Below are 22,267 nucleotides of genomic sequence, written 5' to 3'. Positions count from 1 at the left end.
TGCAGTATATAGTTTCATGTCTTTTTTATTTCAATTAAGTTTTTAAAAAAATTATAAGCAATTCTGTTGCATTGTTTTGATTTTCCTTATTTTGGGACCTCTATATTACTTATGGTGGATCTTCTTTGTTTATCTTTGGTATTACTTTTTCTTCAACTCTTCATCTTTTCATTTTTAAAAATTTAATTATTTTTTCTTTTCGATCTTTTATCTTTCTAAAGGTATTTACCAATTGAGCTTAATGTCTTTTGTGTTTTTCCAGTTCAGTCTTTATTGAAAAATTTAAAAATACTTTTATGGATTTTGCCACCTCTCTTTTCAGATCTTTCTTTTTTCCAACCATCTATTTCTTTTAGTTTTTCTAATTCTAATTTATATTTTTTTTCACAGCCTACATTATTTTCTTAATTTCTGTTAACTCAGCTTGAAATCTCAAGTACAATTTTGATCTCTTTAAGGGCATGTTTTCAATTTTTATAGGGATGTTAGTCATTTTTCCGTAATAACTTTATATTAGATTCTACTATTTCCCTTTCTTATTGTACACTTTTATATGAAACCAGTTCCTATCCTTTGAGGAAAGAAAAGGAAGTCAGAATAGATTTTTTTAAGTCTGTTTTTTCTCTGTTATTTAGATTGAATAATTTCTATTATTCTGTCTTTAAGTTCACTGATTCTTTCCTTGTCATATTTATTCTGCTGTTGATACTATCCATTGAGCTTTTTATTTTGGTTATTGTATTTTTAGTTCTAAAATTTCCATTTTTTAATATCTTCTATTTATTTGCTATATAATTTTTTTCATTTTGGATCTTATTTAAATCTGTTTTTGCAGGCCACTTCTGCTGCACTGACTATGAGGGAACTTCTTGTTACTGCCAGGTTGTTCCTGGGAACCATGGATCTTTTCACTGTCACCATAGTTTTGCCTTTTCCAGAATGCCATATTGTTGAAATCATACAGTGTCTAGCCTTTTCAGCTTGGCTTCTTTCACTTAGTCATAGGCATTTAAGTTTCTTCTATGTCTTTTCATGAACATAGAGGCTTATAGATCATTTCTTTTTATCACTATATAATATTTCATTGTCCGTCTGTACCACAGTTTATACATCCATTCACCTACTGAAGGACATCTTGTTGCTTCTAAGTTTTGGCAATTATGAATAAAGTTGCTAAAAAGTCCATGTGTAGGTTTTTGTGTGGACATAAATTTTTCAACTTTTTTGGGTAAATACCAGGGGTGCAATTGCTGGATCATATGATAAGAGTATGTTTAGTTTTTTAAGAAAGTGCCAAACTATCTTCCAAAGTGGCTGTACCAGTTTGCATTCCCACCAGCAATGCATGAGACTTCCTATTGTTCCAAATCCTCACTGGCATTTGGTTTTGTCAGTGTTTGGATTTTAGGCATTCTAATAGGTGTACAGTCATGGCTCCTTGCTTTAATTTGCAGTTCCCTCATGACAGGATGTGGAGAGTCTTTTCATATGCTTACTTGCCATCTGTATATCATTCTTGGTGAGGTGTCTATTTAGATCTTTTGCTATATTTTAATAAAGTTCATTTTCTTGTAGAGCTTATGAATTGGATTTTTCTTATATATCAGTTTTTTATCAGATATTTTCTACATGTCTGTGGCTTGTCTTCTCATTCTCTTGATAGTGCCTTTCACAGAGTAGACATTTTTAATTTTAATTAAGTCCAACTCATCATTTTTTTCTTTCGTGGGTGGTGCCTTTAATGTTGTATCCCTCTTCTTTCGTACCATCTCTTTTCTCTATTCTTATTGTTCCTGTCCTCTTCAGTTTGGATTATACTCCCAGCGGTTTCTCCTCAGTGAGTTTTTGCTCTGAAAGGAGTTCTGTTGGTTAGTTTTAAGTGTTCATAGGGCCCAGATTCCTCTAAAGCTTTTAATTTGTTGCTGTCTCCCTCACAGTTTTGGCTGCTGTACTCAGTTTGACTTTCCAAAGAGAACTTCTTTTGGTTTTGAGGTTCTTATATCACAAATCCTTCAGAACTCTGGTTGTCTGCCCCTCCCCACTCTGTTCTCTCTCCTGCACACATCTGCTAATATGTGGATCTTGTAAGTGTCCATAGTTTGTACCTGCCTGCTGCTATTTTGGTGTTCACGTGCATAGCTTACCACTTAGTTTTCTTATAGAGGTTGTGTGTCAGGCTTTGCCTTTGCTATTATATTTGTTCTACCTGTACTTATGGGAAAATCAGGACACTCTAAAACTAAAGCATCATTGCTGCCTTCTTCCCAGAGTCCCTTGCTATTTTATATTGCATTCTCCCACTTAATGTTCTTAAAGCTGGGGTACTCTGGCTCATGTTACCTTGTTTGCATTCATATTGAACTATTTTGCATGAAGAATATAAGATGTTTGCTTTCATAGAGAGACTTCGATGACCTTATTCTAACACATAACACACACACAAGAGGCCTTCAAGTCATATACCTAACCTCAGAATGTAACTGTGTTTGCAATTAGTGTCTTAAAAGAGGTGATTAAGTTAAAATAGGTCATTAGGGTGGACCCTAATCCAATCTGAGTGATTTTAAAGGAAGAGGAGATTTGTACACACAGAGAGACACCAGGAATGCACACAGCAAATACCATAGGAAGCTATCTGCAAGCCAGGGAGAGGCCCCGAGTAACCAACTCTGCTGACACATTGATCTTGGAATTCTAGCCTCCAAAACTGTGAGAAAATTAATTTCTTTTGGTTAAGCCACTCAGGCTGTGGTATTTTTCTATGGCAGCCCTAACAAACTAATACATTCAATATCTTTGCAGGTGTAGAAATCTGCCTGAGATTTGTACCATTTGTTACTGAGGGCTTTTCTAGGGGTCAAATGTGAAATGTTGTAAATATATATTTCTATATAATAATCAGGATGAGTATGAAGAGGAACTAAATAGTTAGGTAAGAACAAATATTTTAAAGGTATGAGTATGAACACTCATTTTATGAGGTTACTCATGAAGTATTTGTAGTCCCATGTCATTTTTCATATCTAAACTTAACATTTTGAAAGCAGAGAGTTTGTATTTTCTAATGGAAATTCTGAAGGTTCAATAACCTAATTCATGAGATGGATTTGTTTCTTGTCACCATATCTGATATATTACGTTAGAAATTTGATTAGGAATTTCTTTTGCAGTTTTGTGCTTGTATCTGAAGGTTACAACTTGAAATACAAATGAAACATGTTTTACTCCAGTCCCTAAATTACTCTAATCTATGATTAGGATCATCAAAATGCCTGCAAAATACAGCTATCACTACCTTCTTGCTTATTAGATAATAGCAGGATAAATTGCAATAGTAGAATATAAAGCTAGAATTAACCTACTAAAAACAGTCAAACATCATTTCTTGAGTAAGCAATGCTATAGATGAAGTTTTGAGTGGAAACACCAGCTAGCTGGCTACAGAGACACTTAGTGATGTAGCATTATCTGGGTCTGTTCTCCTGAGCCCATGCCTTACACCCAACTTTGAAGACTTAGAAACTCAATCTTAACATCTCAGAGTTAGTCTTTCTTAGGAGAGCTGACCTCTAATAAAGCTAAAGAGAGACTGATACAGAATCTGGACTTGCCTATTTAATCTTTATATAATAAAAACAAATAATTGTGAAAGAATAGTACTTTTCCTATGGTAAGTTCTATGGAAAATCAAATAAGTTATATTTATCTCCACATTGTGAGATAGCACACACATATATTTATAAAAATACATATGCAACCTCTTGCCTTTGGATTATGTCTCTCTGTGCTTGGCAGTGGGAATATCTATATGTACTAAGAAGGGAAATACTAACTCCATGTTTAAGCAGCCTTGATTTTTAAAAATTGCAAATAGCATTGTATTCAGCTCAAAAGAGCATAGAAGTTAAAAGTAAAAATTGGCAGTGCATATCTTATTTAGTATAGCAAGACACATTGTCAAACAGATGCTAGGCTCTGTTTAGGATAACTACCTTGGGCATATTTACACAGAGACACAAAGCTATCTCATGAATATGAAAATTAATTTACAGAAAGTATATTTGCATTCTAATGTAATGTAGTAAAACTTTAGTAATAAAATATGCCTTTAAGTTAACAAACCAATCCCCTGATACTTTTTAGATATAGTATATAAATTTGTAAATTGAGATTTCTACTAGAGCCTTTCAGTATTATAAAATATTATTTGATTACTTTTTGTTTGCATATTTTTGCCTGTGGATTAATACATCTATAATGTGTGTGCGTGTGTGCACGTGCTTGCGTGTGTGTGCACGTATGGGAAATTTCTTCTCCCCAGCAGCGCCTGCAGTTAGGCACAGCCCAGAGATTTCTTGGCAAATATAACGTTCAATGAGCGATGATGCCAGCTCATTCATTGTGTTTCTCACAGATTAGGGATAAGGCCCAAGTAGAATTTGCTCTCCTCTTAAACACCCAAACCATAGCTGAAAGTAAGTCATGCACTTCTTCTCATTGGACATAAATAAATACATGCTTAGCTTCAAATTCTGTTGAGAGTAATAGCTGTCATATTAAAGATCATGTCCTCGGGATAAGAAATGTGTGAGACATCAGTTTCTTCCTGACATGTTAGCATTTCCCTTGAAGTTACTACTTGTTCTGCCAAAATGTCCCCCTTCTTCCAAGGGGACACTAACAGCTAGTATCTTTTTGACCTTGTTGTATTTGTACATTTTACCTCCCACCACCCACAGATTCTAAAATTGATCATACACTTCCCATGTAATTCTGATACACTTCCACTGAGTCCCCTACTCCTACTTTCTCTCTCCACCTTTAGGCCCCCAGACAGTGCTACAGAATTTCTCATCAGCATGAAAGTGAAAAATTGGGAAGGAGATGTGCACAGCACGCTGTCATCATTGACAGGCTTGGAACTGAAATTGAAGTCAGAGTGAGGGCAAAAGTGGACATCAGCTTTTTTCAATCACAGCAAGTCAAAGAAGATGATAGATGTAGCAGCTGGAGGGAAGTAATCATGTTTTCTACATCTATTGCCTCTTAGCTTTTCCTACAGTTAGGAACATGCCGTGTTAGCTGAGATATACAGAGTAGGAGTCAGACAATCCCTTGCACCGCCTGAAGAAATACAGAAGTGCCCCGAGGTACTTTAGACTTTTGACAACACTTCGCATAACTCATCTTTAAATCAACATGCAGTACTTTCTATAATATAACATGTTTTGAATGAACACAGTTTTTTTCTTTTATTGACATCTAATTATTTTTAGGAGTCATCTCTTTTTATTTGTATATAATAGAGTAATAATTTAAATTGAATACTCCTGGGCCCAGTAGGTTTGATGTAAAGGCAGTTATATCAGAATTTGTATCAGAAAAGTAGCAGCTCATCTTACACATAATTGCAAAATATTTCTTTCTTTCACGTCATAAGTGTTAGAAATCCTGAGACTGACACTGAATGGAGTAGTTGCTACGTATAATTTGATATTGCTTGGCAATAATCTTATTTAAAATCACTCTGAGGTAAAAATCGATAGTATTAAACACGAGCCCCTTATATTTTACAGAAAATTTAAACAAATATAATGTAATAGCTTGATTCTTTTAAAATAGCTGTTGCCCAGCTGGCGTGGTTCAGTAGTTAAGCATTTACCTGAGAACCAAGAGGTCACTGCTTCGATTCCCAACCAGTGCACATGTCCTGGTTGTGGGCTCGGTCCCTGGTGGGGTAGGGTGCAGGGAGCAGCCGATCGGTGATGTTTCTCTCACATAGATGTTTATATCTCTGTATCCCCCTCCCTTTCTCTCTAGAAGTCAGTAAAACCATATTAAAAATAAAGTAAAATAGCTGTTAAGTTGAAGGACCCACTTGTTCCTTGTTTGATAAGTTCGGAGTCTTCATTGCTGCTGCCACTTACTCTTAGTTGTTTACCTGCCTATTGAAGTCTTCTTTTGAATGGGTTCCTTCAGAAACATAGATTTCCGATTTAGGTTTAAAAGATAAACTCCACTTGAGTTTTACTTTCAGCGCAGCCCAATAAGAGCCTCCACACAGCAGTAAGACATTGTTATGTGAACCTGGTAATAACCAGACAGTCTTCTTCATTTGGGTCCTGAACCTCCAGTTGACTTTCCATTATCATTTCCTTTTCTTCCAAAGTATTAGGCTTGTTTTGGTTCCAGATAGCCTGACTCAATTTGTAATCCTGTAGCCCCTCTTCTTCCATGATGGAAGGTTGCCCGGGAGCCTTCTACCTCCCTTTCCCTTAACTCAGAGAGGCCCAAGAGCCACAGGACTCCGTATAGCATCCAGAGAGCAGTGGACAACTGTCCCATTTCACACTCCACCATCCCTGGTGACTGGTGCACCTAAGTCACTCCCTCCTTAGAGCTCTACTTGGGAATTAATTATCAACTTCCTGGATCAAATTATTTACATTATTAATACTAAGCATTAACTCTTTTCATTAATTTATGGCCCGTAAAAACTTTTTTATAGTTAGCTTTGGTAGATACATTTTTTTATTTATGACTTCATAACTTTAATATCATCAATTGATAATTTAGTAGAATATCAATAATCTTTAGTCCTCAAATCCAAACAATATGGATTTTGTAATTTTGAGACTTCAGATTCTTTTCAGCATGATTCGTATGCTTCCTTTAGGTTTTAAACTTGTCTACTTAGTTTAGTTTTAAAATAATTAAATGAGGCAAAACATGTTTTGGTATCATTCCTTCTACTTTTCAATTGTACCAATTATGTTAACTATATATGGTTGTATTAGTTTGCTGTGGCTGCCATAACAAAGTATCACAGACTGTGTGGCTTAAAAATAATAGCAATTTATTTTCTCACAGTCAGTTCTGGGGACTAAAAGTCTAAGATCAAGGTGTCAGCAAAGTTAATTTCTTCTGAGGTTCTCTCCTTGTTTTGTAGATGGGTCTCTTTCTCCCTGTGTCTTCACATGGTCTTCCCTCTGTGCATGCCTGTGTCCTAATCTCTTTTCATTAGGAGACCAACCCTAATTGGATTAGAACCCAGTTTTTAACTTAGTTACTCTCTTAAAGACAGTATCTCCAAATATAGTCACATTCTGAGGTATTGGGGGTTAGGGCTTCAACATATAAATTGGGTAGTGGTGGGGGGTACACAACTCAGTACATAATGATGACACTTCACAATGTTTTAATTTGCCAAAAAACTAAAACATGGAAAGCATGTGTTCGTTTCAACTTTGTAACAGCACAGTGAGGAGGAGCCAGAGTCACAGTGAAGCCTAGTTACCTGCTCCAGGCCTGTTGTCTGGGAGAATGCAGAACTAGAGCCTGAGTCTCTTGATTTGAACCTTGCTATCTTTTTTTTTTTTAATATATCTTTATTGATTTCAGAGAGAGGAAGGGAGAGAGAGATAGAAACATCAGTGATGAGAGAATCGTCGTTGATTGGCTGCCTCGTTTCCCACGGGATCGAGCCTGTAACCCGGGCATGTGGATCGAACCTTGACCTCCTGGATCCTAGGTCGATGCTCAATCACTGAGCCACACCCGCCGGGCCGAACCTCACAATCTTTTTACTCTGTAATGCTGCGCACTGAAATAGGACTTGACAGTTGTATAGATCTTTGAATGTTTGGGTGTATTTAATGTGCATATTTTGGATCATGACCTATAAAATTCAGTCAGATTTCTACTGTACATTATTTAGTCACAGCTTTCTGACTTTATTTAATACCCTTTTTTTCGTGCTTTAGTTTCTGAAGAGTAGGTCAGTGTCTAGAAAGATTGGTAAACTACTTAAAACTTAATTCCCAAATGAAAAAATAAAACATATCAAGGAATTTCTAGAGGTTTATGTCATGAAAAAACATACCCCTCAAGATTTATTTTTAGTAAAGGATACATTTTATTTCCAGCACTGAGGGTTTTTAATAATTTGGTCACCTGCCAATGGAGCAGATAGGGGGGAAAGGGACAATATTGAGCTGCTGAGCTCTACTTCTACTTTTCCCATGGTAGTTATAATCTCCAGCGTTAGCACAGCCTGAGCTACCAGTACCCCTTTGGCAGCCCTGGCTCAGGAAATGCCAGCTCTCTCCTGCCCTGTCAGAAACCCTGCCAATGGGTTAACATTTTAGTAATTAATCGTTCTGATTGGTGAGAGTTGATTCAATTCTGCCATGAACCTGATGAATCTTTTTTCTCTTATTGTTCCTATTAGCAGTCCCTAAGTGTCTCTTGTAGACCCCGGAGATCGCTATTTTGTCTTACAATTCTTTTGCCTTGTATCTTATGCGTGTCTTAAATATGTGGCTATGTCAAAGCTTCCTATATCTGATTACTTGTATCAAATGAATATCCTACTTTTAAAATAATACAAGTATGAATATGTTTAGATTTATTTAATGTTATTAAAATTCAAAGAAGAAAAGTTGATAGATGTATTGATGACTGCCTTTTTAAGAACATCTAAATAATTAAAAATAATTTTCTTTGAAAGTTGGCCAGGAATACTTTGCCCTGATCCTTTTAAAGGGAAATATGTGACCTATGACCTGGATGGAAATGTTGAACAGTATCACATAGAATTCCTGGGTGATCCTCATTCAAGATCATGGATAAATGCAAGATTTGTTGGGCATTATAGTATCACATTAAAGGTAGGTAGAATGATAACTTTATTCTTCTTGTACTTGTTTTTAATTGTGGCCATTTTTTACTCAGGTCCTAAAAGATACATAATTATTTACTTTTATATTTATGTAAAGAAATAGTATATACTCTTTAACCTCACATATTTTTATTTTTAAAGCAGTTTTTCAAAGGAAGTATGGATATAAAAATAATTATGGGGTACTTTTAAATTTTATTTTTCTAGTAGCAATATAGTATAAATCAACTGAGGATTTCATATAATTGCCTTTTGAAATAATTTTAAGATTATCATTTGGTAATTTTTCAATTCTCTTGAGAAGACTCTACATTGTAGCCCTAACTCACAGGGAAAATTAATTATGGAATGCAACCAGATTTTCATATTTCAAACAGAATATTTCATTATACTAACTCCTTCAGTACCTTTTTGATTCTTTTTAAACCTTAAATCACACACTGCAATTAATGAATAGAGTGGACTCTCAGGTTGATGAGAATAGGTAAACTGGACCTTCTTCCATGAGTTTGGTTTGATCATTATAAATTAACTCAGCTATCTGTGCCTGTATTCTAATATTAAGACTTTTCATCTGCAAATCATGCTTTCATTAGAAATCTGACTGAAAAGTAGATGTCAGAAATGTGGACTCCTTTTACTCAATTTGGATGGTTTCTATTTTATAGTGAGAAGTTCATATATTCAAATATACATATGAGTGTATTTACATTTAAGGCATGCCATTTAATCCATAGTATAAGTAAACTTGTGATTTGAGATACTTTAAAATGGACTTCTATTCTGCCTTTGGCATAAACAGTATCTTTGTTCCTTTTAGCTTGAAAGCAGCTGGAAAGGCTGTTTTATCTAAGTGTGGAATAACATCACCATGGTAGTTGTGAGCCAGTCATCTTAATGTGAGCACCTTCTGGGCTCTGACTTCTTGGATGTGTGCCTGGGTACTTCTGCTGACAGCCACGGGAGACAGGAAGGAGTATTCTCCCTTCTGCGCCCCCTCCCCTTTTCTAAAGGATGGGGAAACCTAGCTTCTCATGAAGCAGACCTTAGGACCTTAGATATTTGACAATGTGGTCAAGAGTGGGGAATTCTTAATAAAGTATATATTTAAATATAAGTAAAAAAATCAAAGCATATTATAAAATTGTCAGAACTAGTAGTACTTGTAGGATTTGAGTCGTATCATGATGAATTTGAGTAGTCTGGTGTCAGTGAGCATAAAAAGCTGATGCAAAGCAAAGCCAAACATAAAAATCAGTAGCCATAAGTTTTTAACCTTATGAAAGTGTTAAAGCAAACTTAGAAATTCTTACAAAGACCAGGAATTAAGGGCTGCTTAAATTAATGAAAGTGTGAGAGCAGAAGAAAATAAAGTGTTTCTTGCTCTTCCTTCTCCCACTTTCCCAACTAGTCAGGTGCTCTAGTTTTTAAAAATAATTCCCCCTGGTTGATGTGTTAATAGGACCACTGAATTAGTAATTTTATTGTTGAAAGTGAAAAAGAACTCTTATTGTTCATTCATACAGATGATAGGGTTTTCTCCAGTAAATAAATCTACTCATAGATACACTGTGATATACTTTAGAAAATAGTTGAAGGCAATATTTAGGTTGCATATTTGCAATTTATATTGGTTTAGTCATACATAATTTTTTCATTAATAAAAATCAGTAGCTTAAAGAAAGCTGAAGTTCCCCCTCCTTTTAAAGAAACTTTGATTCTTTTTTTTTTTTTTTTTTTTTTTTAGAATCCTTCCTTTTTAAAAAATATATCTTTTATTGATTTCAGAGAGAGGAAAGGAGAGGGAGAGATAGAAACATCAATGATGAGAGAGTCATTGATGGCTGCCTCCTGCACGCCCTGGCCTGGGAGTCAAGCCCGCAACCTGGGCACGTGCCCTGACTGGGAATTGAACCCCAATCGCCTGGATCCTAGGTCGATGCTCAACCACTGAGCCACACCCGGCTGGGTGAAACTTTCATTTTTAAAAGTCTGTATTTAAAATATATATCACTCTGATAATTACTCAAATAAAATAGACATGACCATGTACTGGATGGCTATTTTTTTTTAAGAGCCAGTACATAGAATAAAATTCTTTCCCCATTGGCACAAATATTTCTTTTGTATTTAGTAGGTACATGTCTGCAGAACTCATTATTTGCAAGTTTGTTTTTTAGCTTGATAGACTAGTATGTGACTTAGTTTACCATTTCAGCCTGGAGTACATTAGAGAACTTTACAAAACAGTAACAACAACACCACCACACAAACACAGCAATGCCTGGGCTCCAGTCTACTGGGTCAATTACATCAGAATCTCTTGGGGTAGGGCTAGGCCTCAGCATTTTAAGTTCTTCAGGTGCATCTAATGTGCAGCTCAGGGGGGGCGGGGGGGAAGAGAGAGAGAGAGAGAACGAACTGCTAAGTTTTCTCAACTTGAAGCATCAGAGTTTTACTGGTTTTATTTCTGTATAACTTTGGTTGTAGTTTTCTGTTTCCTGTTACGTTTCTCCTGCTTCTTTTGTTAATCTTTCATCTTAATTTGCCTGAAAATTATGCTTATTGTCATAGATTCACATGTCTGACCCAATAGTAATCAGTTTCATTGAACACAACTTTAAGGTCATTCTTGTCTTTTAACATTATACATAATTCATAGATATTGCTGATGAAGCTGATGTGTAATTTGAACTTAAATATTTATAGTTTGTTTAAAGTGATCATCTATCTTATAGGTTATATAGAGTCATTATCATTTTTCTTGGATATAAAGCATGTACTCCAACCAATAATTGCTTGGCCTACACTTTTCTAGTTCTTTATATTGCCAAGAAAAAGCAGGTAGTTCACCCCTAATTCTACGGTGCTCCTATGGTAAAGTTTAGATTTGTTGGTCCATGATATGAATGGATTTTTTTCTATGTATTTTAGTAGTCTGCTTACTACTCTATGCAGGCTATACCTGTAGACATGCAACAAGTTCTTTGGCTACCAGGTGCTGTTTGGGTATTTACTCATAGTGTTACAGAGTTGCCTGTATTTTCCAAGAAGATGAAAAGGGAACAGTGCCATAATGCTAAACTTGAGCTCTGTAACTCCTAGAATTCTGCTTCCTAATTGGGGCAATCATTAATACTGCTCACCAAAAATTGTCCAGGTCTAAGCCTTCCTGTTACAAAGTAGAATTGCACATTTGATACTCTTGTGGTGGGGTAGGGCCAGTGAGCTGTGAGTGAGAGTGATGAATGTCACCTCTTTGAGCACATGGCTACATCCAGTGCAGCACCCTTGGGAATTCTGTCTTTTCCTGTGGGCACCATGATTGATAATGTTTAAAATATTGGTTTGCTACTCTCTCAGCCTGGATCCCTGCGTGACTACTCTTAGCAAAGACTTCCTCACTACCAACAGATAACAGATATGCAGTGAGAGAAAGCTATAGGCCTTTGTGAAGCCCCTGGATTATTCTAACGGTTGCACCAATAACAACACAGGAATGCCACAGTTCTTTGTAACCTGTATCTTTAGAAGAACCATTCCTGAGATTTTAGCACTCTTCAGAAGATGGCCAAATGACTGAAATCACATTCCTCTCATTTCTCTAGTCTGTAAATAGAAGTATCACAACTTGTTATCTTACAGTAATTTATCAAATAAGTTGATTTCTTTTCTGTATGGTGATAAACATTTGAGTAGAAATTGCCGGCTGATTCATACATTGAATATAAATTTGGTCTAGTAAATATCATCCAACAAAGGGCTCTGATGTCAACATGCGCTATGAGGACTCAATTAGCCCACAAATAGCAATTATATATGGAGTACCTGCCATAGGCCAACGATTGGATAGATGCTTTTCATATAATATTTAGTTTCACAGCAACTCCATGAAGAAAAACATCACCACTATTAGACACTGAGAGTCAGGCTACATGTTTAACCCAAGGTCAGTTAGCTACTAGGCGATGGGCCAGTGATTAGAATCAAGATGTCTAACTCCAAAGTCTAAATTCTTTTCTCTTTCTATACCATGCCAATTTCCTTATGCTTAAGCAGTGGTCTAATTTATTGTTGAATGTTTCCCACATTTGCACCTATGAAATGAGGACATTTCCACCTTTTAATTCTAATAGATATGTTGAATGATGACAGTCTCTAGAAGACTTGCTCAAGCAGAACTTTTTTAACGTACATATACAGTAGTCACTTGACAAGTGTCTCTGGAGTAACATCTACTTGAGCACAAGCTTTGATTCTAATATTCATTAGGATCCGAATTCCAAGAATGTAGTATGTGATAAGGATTAACACATTTGTTTATAGACTAGATCACCAGGCAGCTCTTTGCTCTTAGGTAATGAAGTGAGACTGGATACCAATCTATTGAGCAATTCAGTGGAAAACCACATTTGCAAATACATATATATTCTTGCACCGTGTTCCTGCAGCAAATGATCTGTAGAGCTATCGAACTCTCAATTTTCATCCTATGAATTCCATATTTGATATAAAATTCGCTGTAATCTTGCTATTATTAGGTTAAGACTGTTGGCTTGTTTTCTAAGCATTGTTTTTGGCCTGGAGAAAGGTTAAGGGAATTAGAACATGTTTCTATAACTGTGACCTATTTGTGAATAATCTGCCAAGGAAACTTCTGTAGTAATTATATTAGGAAAAGAAGGAAGTTGTCAAAATGGTTAAAAAGGCAGCCTCTAGAGCCAGGTTCTTTGGGTTTGAAGGTTGCCTATGCTATTTACTAGATGTTTGACCTCAGGCAAGTCACTTATCCTTTGCGAGTCCCACACTGCTCATTAAAATGGAGCAGATAATAGTACTTGCTTCATAAAGTTGTAGGGGTTAACTGAGATAATACATGTAAAGCATTTAGCACAGTGCTTGTCATACAGTAGGCTCTTAATAAACAGTAGTTGATGTTATTCATTAGAAATACAAGTGAAATATACAGTTAAAGAATTAAATTTTTTCCCTTAGCAACCAATATCTGTAGGAGTGAGCACCAAACAAATACAAGAACAAATAAGGTGGAGAATAATATTTTTTCTTTTGATTAAGATCATATGTGTAAATGACATGATTTTAGTGGTTTTTTAAAAAAATCAACCAACATGATGCTCCCAGAAATTGAGTGAAATAGACCGAGTCGATCATCTATCTTATACTGGATTCTTCGGTGCATGGTGGAAAGAGTCCATTGCTGCACCGCTTTTCTAGTTTAAGGTGAACAGAAGAGCTAAGAACCTTTGAAAGAGGAGATAATTTAGAGCCTTCTTAGTCTGACTTCTTGGTGAGTGAATAGTCCTCAGTATCAGCAGTGCCTTAAGAATACTTCGGATTTGTTTGATGGAATTTGGAAGGACGGTAAGAGAGATTATCTTTCATGTTCTTTGCAACTGAATGAAACCAGCTTCTTTCCCTATCTCTATTCTGCATTTTGATTCACTCACATTTTATATGCTGACTTTGCTGTTTCAAATAAATTCTTGAATTCATCTCTGTCATCTCCCACCTTCATCTCTTGTGAATTTAGATAACTGTGAACTTGAAGTGAAAAGTCCAAATCCAAATAATATCACCAACTTTATTCTGTTTACAAAGGATGGAACAAGTGGCTACCTTTCACATTGTCAAATGCATGAAAAATGCATTAAGTATCAACCAGGTTTCTCATATTGACTCTTCAGTAGTCTTTTCTAAGAAATTCCAATATATAGCTTTCTTGATTTTCTGGAAGTGCTTATTTTCTGTTAAAGAAACCAGAGTCAGATCATTGTTTTTAAGCCAAAATACAAGAGTCATTAAATTACGTTCAGAGTCATACACCTTATGAGTAAGGCTGCCTTATAATGAGCCTTTTCTATTGGGGTTCTTAACAAAGTAAGAGTTTATAGGGTAACTTTTTGGTACATTCTTCCATTGGGAAATGGTGAAGTGCGAAACGCGTAATCGTATGCACCTACAATTGATATATAAACTTCTTTTTCATTTTATTTTCTTTAATTCCCCCACCATTTTTTGCTTTGTTTTGTTTGTTTTGTTTTTAAGTATCTTCTAGCCAAGGGGCAAGACCAGCCCATGACTCAGGCAAAATCCATTATCCCTAAGTCCTAAACAATTTTTATTAAAATAACTTCGAAAATAAATTTCAGAATTACCACTTCCTTGCCATTTTGTTTGTCTCACAGAAGATGTGCTGATTCTGTGTCACCTATTTAACCACCCGTTCCTCCTAGATCTTCCACCAATCTGAACATTGGTCTGAAATAAATACAGCCATTGTTTTCTCATGAACACATATTCCATGAAAAACGAGGAAATGTAGAGTAGAAGATAGCAGCCAAGTATATTAACTTTCTTTTAGGTTCAGGTCTTAATATCCTTGTTTATTGTTGCTTAAAATCCTTTAGGCCAATTCTGACTTTTTTAAGAGCTTAGATATTTAAAATGTTTTGTAAATATATATTAAAGTATAGGTTTTAACAAAGAGCTTACCATGTAGCCTTTGATTTTTCTGATTTTTCCATTGAGGTTATTTTATCATAAACTGCTTGACTTCCTACTTTTCCTCTCACTCCCCAGTGTTGCAGGGAATGCTTAGTTCCTGTATTGGTAATTTTTATATAGAATTCATACACAAAATCCCAGTATTTTAAGCCAAGTAATGGAATCATACTGTAAAGATTTGACTCTCAATTTTCCTTATTCTTTCTTTTCTGCCTAATTTCTCCTCTAGAACTCATTGCATTCTTGGTATTATCTCTCAGACTGATGTAAAGCATCAGACTAAACAGATCTAGGACTTTTTTCTTTTTTTTTTTGGTCAAGTTAACTGGTTCACACTTGGGGTGGTGTGGGATGGGGCACAGAAGTTATTTTGTCCTTAAAATCTTGCTGACTGAGACTAAGCAAAATCCCTATTTATGTCTAAGGAAACCTAGAGTAAGAAATACATTTTTGAAAGCAGTGTTTGCCTCAGGTGTTCAATAATTTGAGTAAGCTGTGTAAATAATCCAGTGCTGATTATTGAGAATTATGGGAACCTATGTTAAAGATGACAGATGAAGGGGTGGCAGATATTAGGAAGCCAAGGAGTGTGTGGTGCACATAGGTGTGATGTGACTATCTTCTAGTTTGCATCAAAGGAAAGGGAGCCAGCCCTCTCACTGTCTAGATTACTGGTTGCTGTTGCAGAAATCCAATTTAAGGAAGACAAGATATCCTTGTGATTAACTTTCTACTGAATTGCTTTAAGCGAAAACGATCTGCTCAACAGAGGAGAAGAGTGATAGCTTTGGCAAGATAGTAAATAGAATCATGCATCAGGACGATACATGGTTAGTCAGTGAGCTATACTGCAAGTTTGAATGTATAAGTAGCAGTAATGGACATAAATCACCAGACAGAGTACTTTGGTAGTGTCGATGCTCATTTAGTGGGGGTGCATTCCAAAGGAAAATTATTTTATATTTCTTTAGATTATCAAATCTGTGACTTATATTCCCATATTTTAAGAGGCATATTATGTAAGAAATAACTTAAAGTAATGGTCAATATTTGAAGTCATTTCAGTGAATTTATGAAGCCAATAAAGCAGGCTAAGTACTTACGATTCTGGTTTTCCAGATTTTTATCATATGCTCAACATTGTGTCTAAAAAAAATTTTCCTAAATTGTAAGTACTTATTTTGCATTTAACTTTAGTATTGATATAATCAAAATTTGAGTTGACAATTTTGGATTGTAGATGCTATCATTGTGCCTCCAGGATTGTAGTGAGGCTCTACTATCCCCAAATAGGGCAGATAAAGAAGCATTTGATTGAATTACTGTAGTTTTAAGATAAGGTACTGCTTTTTACATACCATTTAAAGTACTTGAAGTTAGATATACTTTTTTTTAAAGCTCCTAATATAATAGGATAAATCAATGGCCCATGAAACACTTTACAGATCTGAATTCTGTACACAAAAGGAAGGCCTATATTATTTTAGGAGTAATATCACCATATCATAATGCCAGGTAGTCATCATGTTTATAAATTTTTCTTTTAGCTTTCTAGAGATAATCACATAATTCAGGATTAAAATGTAGCTTTCACTTTTTTAAAAAAATTTTTATTCCTCAATCCAGGATATGTTTTTTATTGATTTGAGAGAGAGAGAGAAACATTGATGTGAGAGAGAAGCATAGATTGGTTGCCTCCCATACTCACTCTGACCAGGGATCAAACCATCAACCTAGATATGTGCCCTGACCGGGAATCGAACCCATAACCTTTTGTTGTGTGGGACGACACTCCAACCAATTGGGCCACCCATCCAAGGGTGTAACTTTTCACTTTCATCACCAGTTTCCTGGCTGGGTTTTACCCATGCCACCCTGAAAAAAAAAAAAAGCATATTTATAATATTCAATAAATATTTACTGAGCTATCTGTGACTCTTCTAGGCTCAGATGTGAACAAAACAGACAAAATTGAAATGCCCTATGAGACTTAAATTAGTGGGATAAGACATAGTAAACAAATAAATAAAGATATGGTATGTTAGTTGTTGCTGAGTGCTATGGGGAAAATTAAGGAAGAGCAATAGGTAGAGTAGAGGGAGGGAGTAGGGTGCCAAGAGGTGGAAAGACCACCATCTGCCTATTATTTTAATCTTCAAAGTCCCTTAGCTAGGAAATATTTTCCTACCAATCAAATACCAGGGGTTGGTTAATAACAATTTGTTTTTATTGTTTTTTTCCTCTCACTTATTGCAGGAAGTAGTCAGGCCCCTAGTGTTCCCATATCGGGAGAGTAGAGCTTGAGTTCCTTGAGGATGGGAAGGGTGGACTGGGAGCGGCGAGGCCAGTGCCTCTGAAAGGGACAGGCAGGAGCAGCAGGGCAGAGAGGAGATTCTGTCAGGCTTGCAAGAGGATAAAAGTCTGTCAGTGCCCTGGGCAGTGCAGGACCTCAAAGAAAGGTAGCAGTGCAGTGTGCTCAGGAAGACGGAACCCATACCCAAGGTTCCCAGCCCCTGAAAAGATTCTTTTGTCCAGGTGTGGCAAAGAAGCTGTCAGACCACCTGACTTCAAGCGACTTGAACAAAGAGGTTATTCATGTAACCATCATAGATTGGAAAGTAATGATCTGCCCTCACCTGTCACCATATTTTCCCCCCAATTTCTGTGAACTAAGGGATGGCCCTGAAATGACTAAAATCAATCATCCTTGTAAGATCAATCATCCTTGTTGGATTAGGGCTTTCTCATTCAACATAGCAAAAAGAAGATATTGTGATACTGTGTATACATTCAAATTTGCAGAGTAGAAGTTATCCTGCTACAGCTCCAGGCTATTATGTCTTGATTCATCCTCACGTAGAGAAGCAATCTTAAAATACAAAGCAACAGAAGGCATGAATTTCTGCCAGGTTGCAGATTTCCCACCACTGGCCTTACTGGGTGGACAAGCACATGTGTATTCTTTTCCTTGCATTGGCCACTCCATATGAGTGTGTGGTGATAACACTGACCTTACTCAGTGAGTCAAAAGTCACTGAGAAGTGTCACTCAACTTCTTTTTCAAACCCTGGGAAATGTGAAAATGATATGAAGGCCTCTGTCAGGCAGTAACAGTTGATTGAAATAAGATCACATAGGACAGTAGTTTGCAAACTTTTCCGTTTTGGACACAGCCAAGAATTTGCTCAGACATAGGTGCTATCTTTCACTTTCTAACCATTTGTTTAGTCTCAAACCTAATGCTTACTCCACATATTTGCTTGCTTATCCATCTATCAAGAATACATCTGTTAAAAATTATTTACTTTCATAAATTCACACAAAGTTTTACATTATATATTTAACTTCTTTTCCTATAATGGTTGCTTATTTTCCCCCTCTATCCCAAATTTAATGAAACTGATTAAAAAAGCTCAGGTTGCCAAAGGAATATAAAATAATGAAGGGCTTGATATTCCCTCTTGGGATCAGAGAATTTACTGGAATTTGAAGGTGCCCAGTTCTTTCTATAGTTTAATCTGAAGTCACTGATCTTAATCTTGACTTTATAAGCTTTTAGCTCCTTGAAAATTTGCTAAAGAAAAAAAAAAAAAAAAAGCTAAAGAGCTACCTTGAAAATTTCCTTCTTAAACAAGTATATTTAAAAACTTGTCTGTGTTTTATTTTGTTTTGGGGTGGGAGATAAGATAGAAGTTCTAAATTTATTAGATATGTTCAGGCTTTAGTGAAAGGCATAGGTTTTTAAAACTACAAAAGCTAAGGACAAAAATAATTATTTTCACATTGCAAACTGAGGTACAAGACTATGTATGTAGGACTTACAAAGGAGGTGCCCAAACTGGCTTGGCCCAATTTATATAAGAATGTAAAAGGGTTGAGGTTGAACATACAGAAATTTCTTTGGAGAAAATGATGGTATACTGTGGCATCTTCCTTTCTCCTTTCTCATCTTGGGAGGAAGGATGGTCATTTTCCTGTACTAGTGGTGTTTTGAGAGCTCTGTGTGTTCTGGAACTTGAGCAATACAACATACTGGTGTCCAACTTCCCCGTGAGAAATCTACAGAGTGAGAGTTGCCAGTTATCAGATCTGGTGGCGGGTGATGAGAGCTAGAGGCACCAGAAATGGCCAGCATTCCCAGTTTTTGGGAGCAATGATGCAGGCAACGTGAGAGAAAGAGTGGGGTCATTTTAGAAGGGTCCCCACCCAAGACTGCTTCCTTTCTGCTGCAGTCTAAGCAGAAAGATGCAGATAATAGGTTGGGGGTTGAAAGCAACCAGCTAGAAGAAAGACCCCTGTCAAGGGAGCTAATTCTAGTTGGGAGAAAACATTCTCCAAAAACCCACAAGGTACTCCATAATAAAATGGTACTCCTGCCCGGCCGGGCGTGGCTCAGCAGTTGAGCGTCAACCTAGGATCCAGGCGATCGGGGTTCGATTACCGGTCAGGGCACATGCCCGGATTGCGGGTTCAATCAGTGACTCTCTCATCATTGATGTTTCTGTCTCTCCCTCTCCTTCTCCTTTCCGCTCTCTGAAATCAATAAAGATATATTTTTTAAAAATAAAATAAAATAAAAAATAAAATGGTACTCAGAACTCTGCTATGGCTCCCATTGCACTCTGAGTAAAAGCCAAAATCCCTGCAGCAGCCTGAAAGGACCTCCAGCATCTGGCGACTGTTCCTTTTCTGACATCATCCCCTATTACCCTCTTCCTCTTTTAGCCTCAGCCACTTGGACTTCTTCGATACTTCTTGAATACACACTTATTCTCTTATGTTAGAGCATTTTTCTTTACCGAGAATGCTCTTTCCTTGGATATCTACATGGCTAACTCCCTGATCTCATTCAGGTCTTTACTGAAATGCCATCTTTCCAACGAGATTTACTCTGACTACTTTATTGCCTTACATTCTATTTATTACACAGTACTTATAACCTCTTATAGCATGCTGTAGCCTTTACTTATTTACTATGCTTATCGGAGAGTATCTGTTTCACTGACTAGAATGTAAGCTTTATCTGTTTTCTTCAACGATGGATCCAGAGAGTCTGGAATATGTTGAATCAATAAATAAATGAAGCAATTTGCAAGACATCAAAAAAATTCGAAGAATATATAAATGTTCATAGCTTTCCTTAAAAATATAGATGATGTATGTGCTTATAGATGCATACAGTATTGCTGGAAGACCGAAGCTGTAAATAATGAGTGCCTTCTTTATTTTTAGAATGTGCAACTATTACTTCTTCAATTAAAAACCAAACTCATAAAAAAATGCAATGCATAGCAGAGCCTAATTCTGGAATTCAAAATTTTTTTAGTCTTAACTTACTGCTTCTTAGAAGATGTTTAATTGTATTACCACTAGGTGGCACATACTTACTGATAAATTCTTAAAGACACTCAGACACAGGTTTTCCAAAAAGCTCTTCAGTCACCCAGACTCACCCAAGTTTACTTTAGCATTGATTTTTCTCAAGAAATTCCTTTAACTTTAGTTGTTTAATGCTATCAGCTTTTTGGTGATTTTTCTCTGCCTTTAATTTCTTAGCATTCTTACAGCATTTGAGTTGCAGAAATGTTTTAAATCTGCAGGTGCTAGCTAAGACATTCTTAATTTAGTGTACATATTCTCATGTTTATTGAATTGTATATCTCTGCTTTTCATCCTTTTTGTATGAAATAACAGTGAATGAAATTTAAAGAGTCTGTGTACAAAAGTAGATTTTTATTTGATTATTTTGCTTTGCTGCTTTTATACCAAATAAATCAATGTTCAGGACCACCTGCAATTTAAGAACCAATTTCTGAATGCTTATATAATATACAGAGAGATTAAGCAAATGGGTACAGTGGAGAATACAAAAATGAAATATTATGTATTTCCTCTGTCTTCAAGGATCTTTCGTTTTATGGGAGGAAACAGTCATGAATGCAAATTAACTATGATGCAGGTCAGAATGTAGTAAATAATATAAATGAAAATACTAAATGTAATAAGAACCAGATAGTAAATATTAATTTGGGGACTGCAAGAATAAGGTGGAATTTGAGAAAAACCCAGGTAATTTTTATAGTTATTTTTAACATACAGATTCTTTGATTGTTTGCCTTTCTAAATACATTTTTGACAAAATGAAATAAACATGTAGAGAAAAGTGCTGTATTCAAGTAGAATAACATTTATTGAGTGCTTCCTACTCCAGCAAGCTGTCATCTGTTATTTCATTTAATACTCATGAGGCCTTTTGATGTATGTACAGCTATCCACATTTTACAGATGAAGAAACTGAGGCACAGAAGGTTTAAGGAACTTGTATGGATATGTTGGCTGTCCGCCATAACCCCAAAACTGATGTGAAGTGAATTAATTTTCTTGCAATAAGAAACTTAGCTTTTCAGTTTTTGCCGCTTCAGTGTCATTGCTATGTTACTACTTAAAAGAGAATCAACATTATTCTAATAAAATATATTAACATTGACTACTTTGTTAAATTGGCAGTCTTGATTTTTATGACTTTCTAAGTGCAATGTGAATCCTAATAAAATATTATCTTAGTGAATCAAGAATATGACCCATTTGGCTGTTAACATGCAAAATTTTTACAACTTTGCTATATTCTAAAATAATAATACAATAATAATCAGATATCAAAGTCTAAGTAATATATTGTACAAGGCTTAAATTAGATTTGGTTCTAGCTCAACAGCTAAGTCAAGTGGATATTAAAACACAATTATATATTTAAAATGAATCTTATTTTTCTGTGTTTCTTTAGCCAGGAAAATGTGAAAATAAAAAGAAGGAGTGGTATATAAGTGCACTACAAGAAGCATACCGTGCTTATGGATATTCTCCTGAGCAAAGACTGGAAATGTGCTGCCTGTCAAAACAGGGTATATGATTTTCAATTTTTTGCCACCCCAAATAAGGATGTATTCAGATGCATGCTTTCCAAAATGTGTGTGCTCATTTAAAGATCTCCCTTCTTTTTATATCTTTGTCCACTGAAAAATTATTTTTGTATGGATTAACAGTATATATTTTACTCTCTGA

General features: G+C 35.8%; 1 protein-coding gene across 3 annotated transcripts in view; it reads left to right on the top strand.

Moving 5' to 3' along the window:
* ZCWPW2 (zinc finger CW-type and PWWP domain containing 2) overlaps positions 1 to 22,267 on the top strand; it is a 66,652-nt gene that overhangs the window by 20,479 nt on the left and 23,906 nt on the right. For all 3 annotated transcript variants that reach the window (XM_087824908.1, XM_087824907.1, XM_016198806.2), the window contains exons 3-4: positions 8,510 to 8,669; positions 21,990 to 22,107. In XM_087824908.1, the coding sequence (XP_087681034.1) occupies positions 8,510 to 8,669; positions 21,990 to 22,107 (278 nt within the window). The remainder of the gene's footprint in view (positions 1 to 8,509; positions 8,670 to 21,989; positions 22,108 to 22,267) is intronic.

Source organism: Miniopterus natalensis, chromosome 15 (genome assembly GCF_054644295.1).
Source record: "Miniopterus natalensis isolate mMinNat1 chromosome 15, mMinNat1.hap1, whole genome shotgun sequence".
Taxonomy (NCBI): Eukaryota; Metazoa; Chordata; class Mammalia; order Chiroptera; family Miniopteridae; genus Miniopterus; species Miniopterus natalensis.
This window is presented reverse-complemented; position numbering and strand designations above follow the sequence as displayed.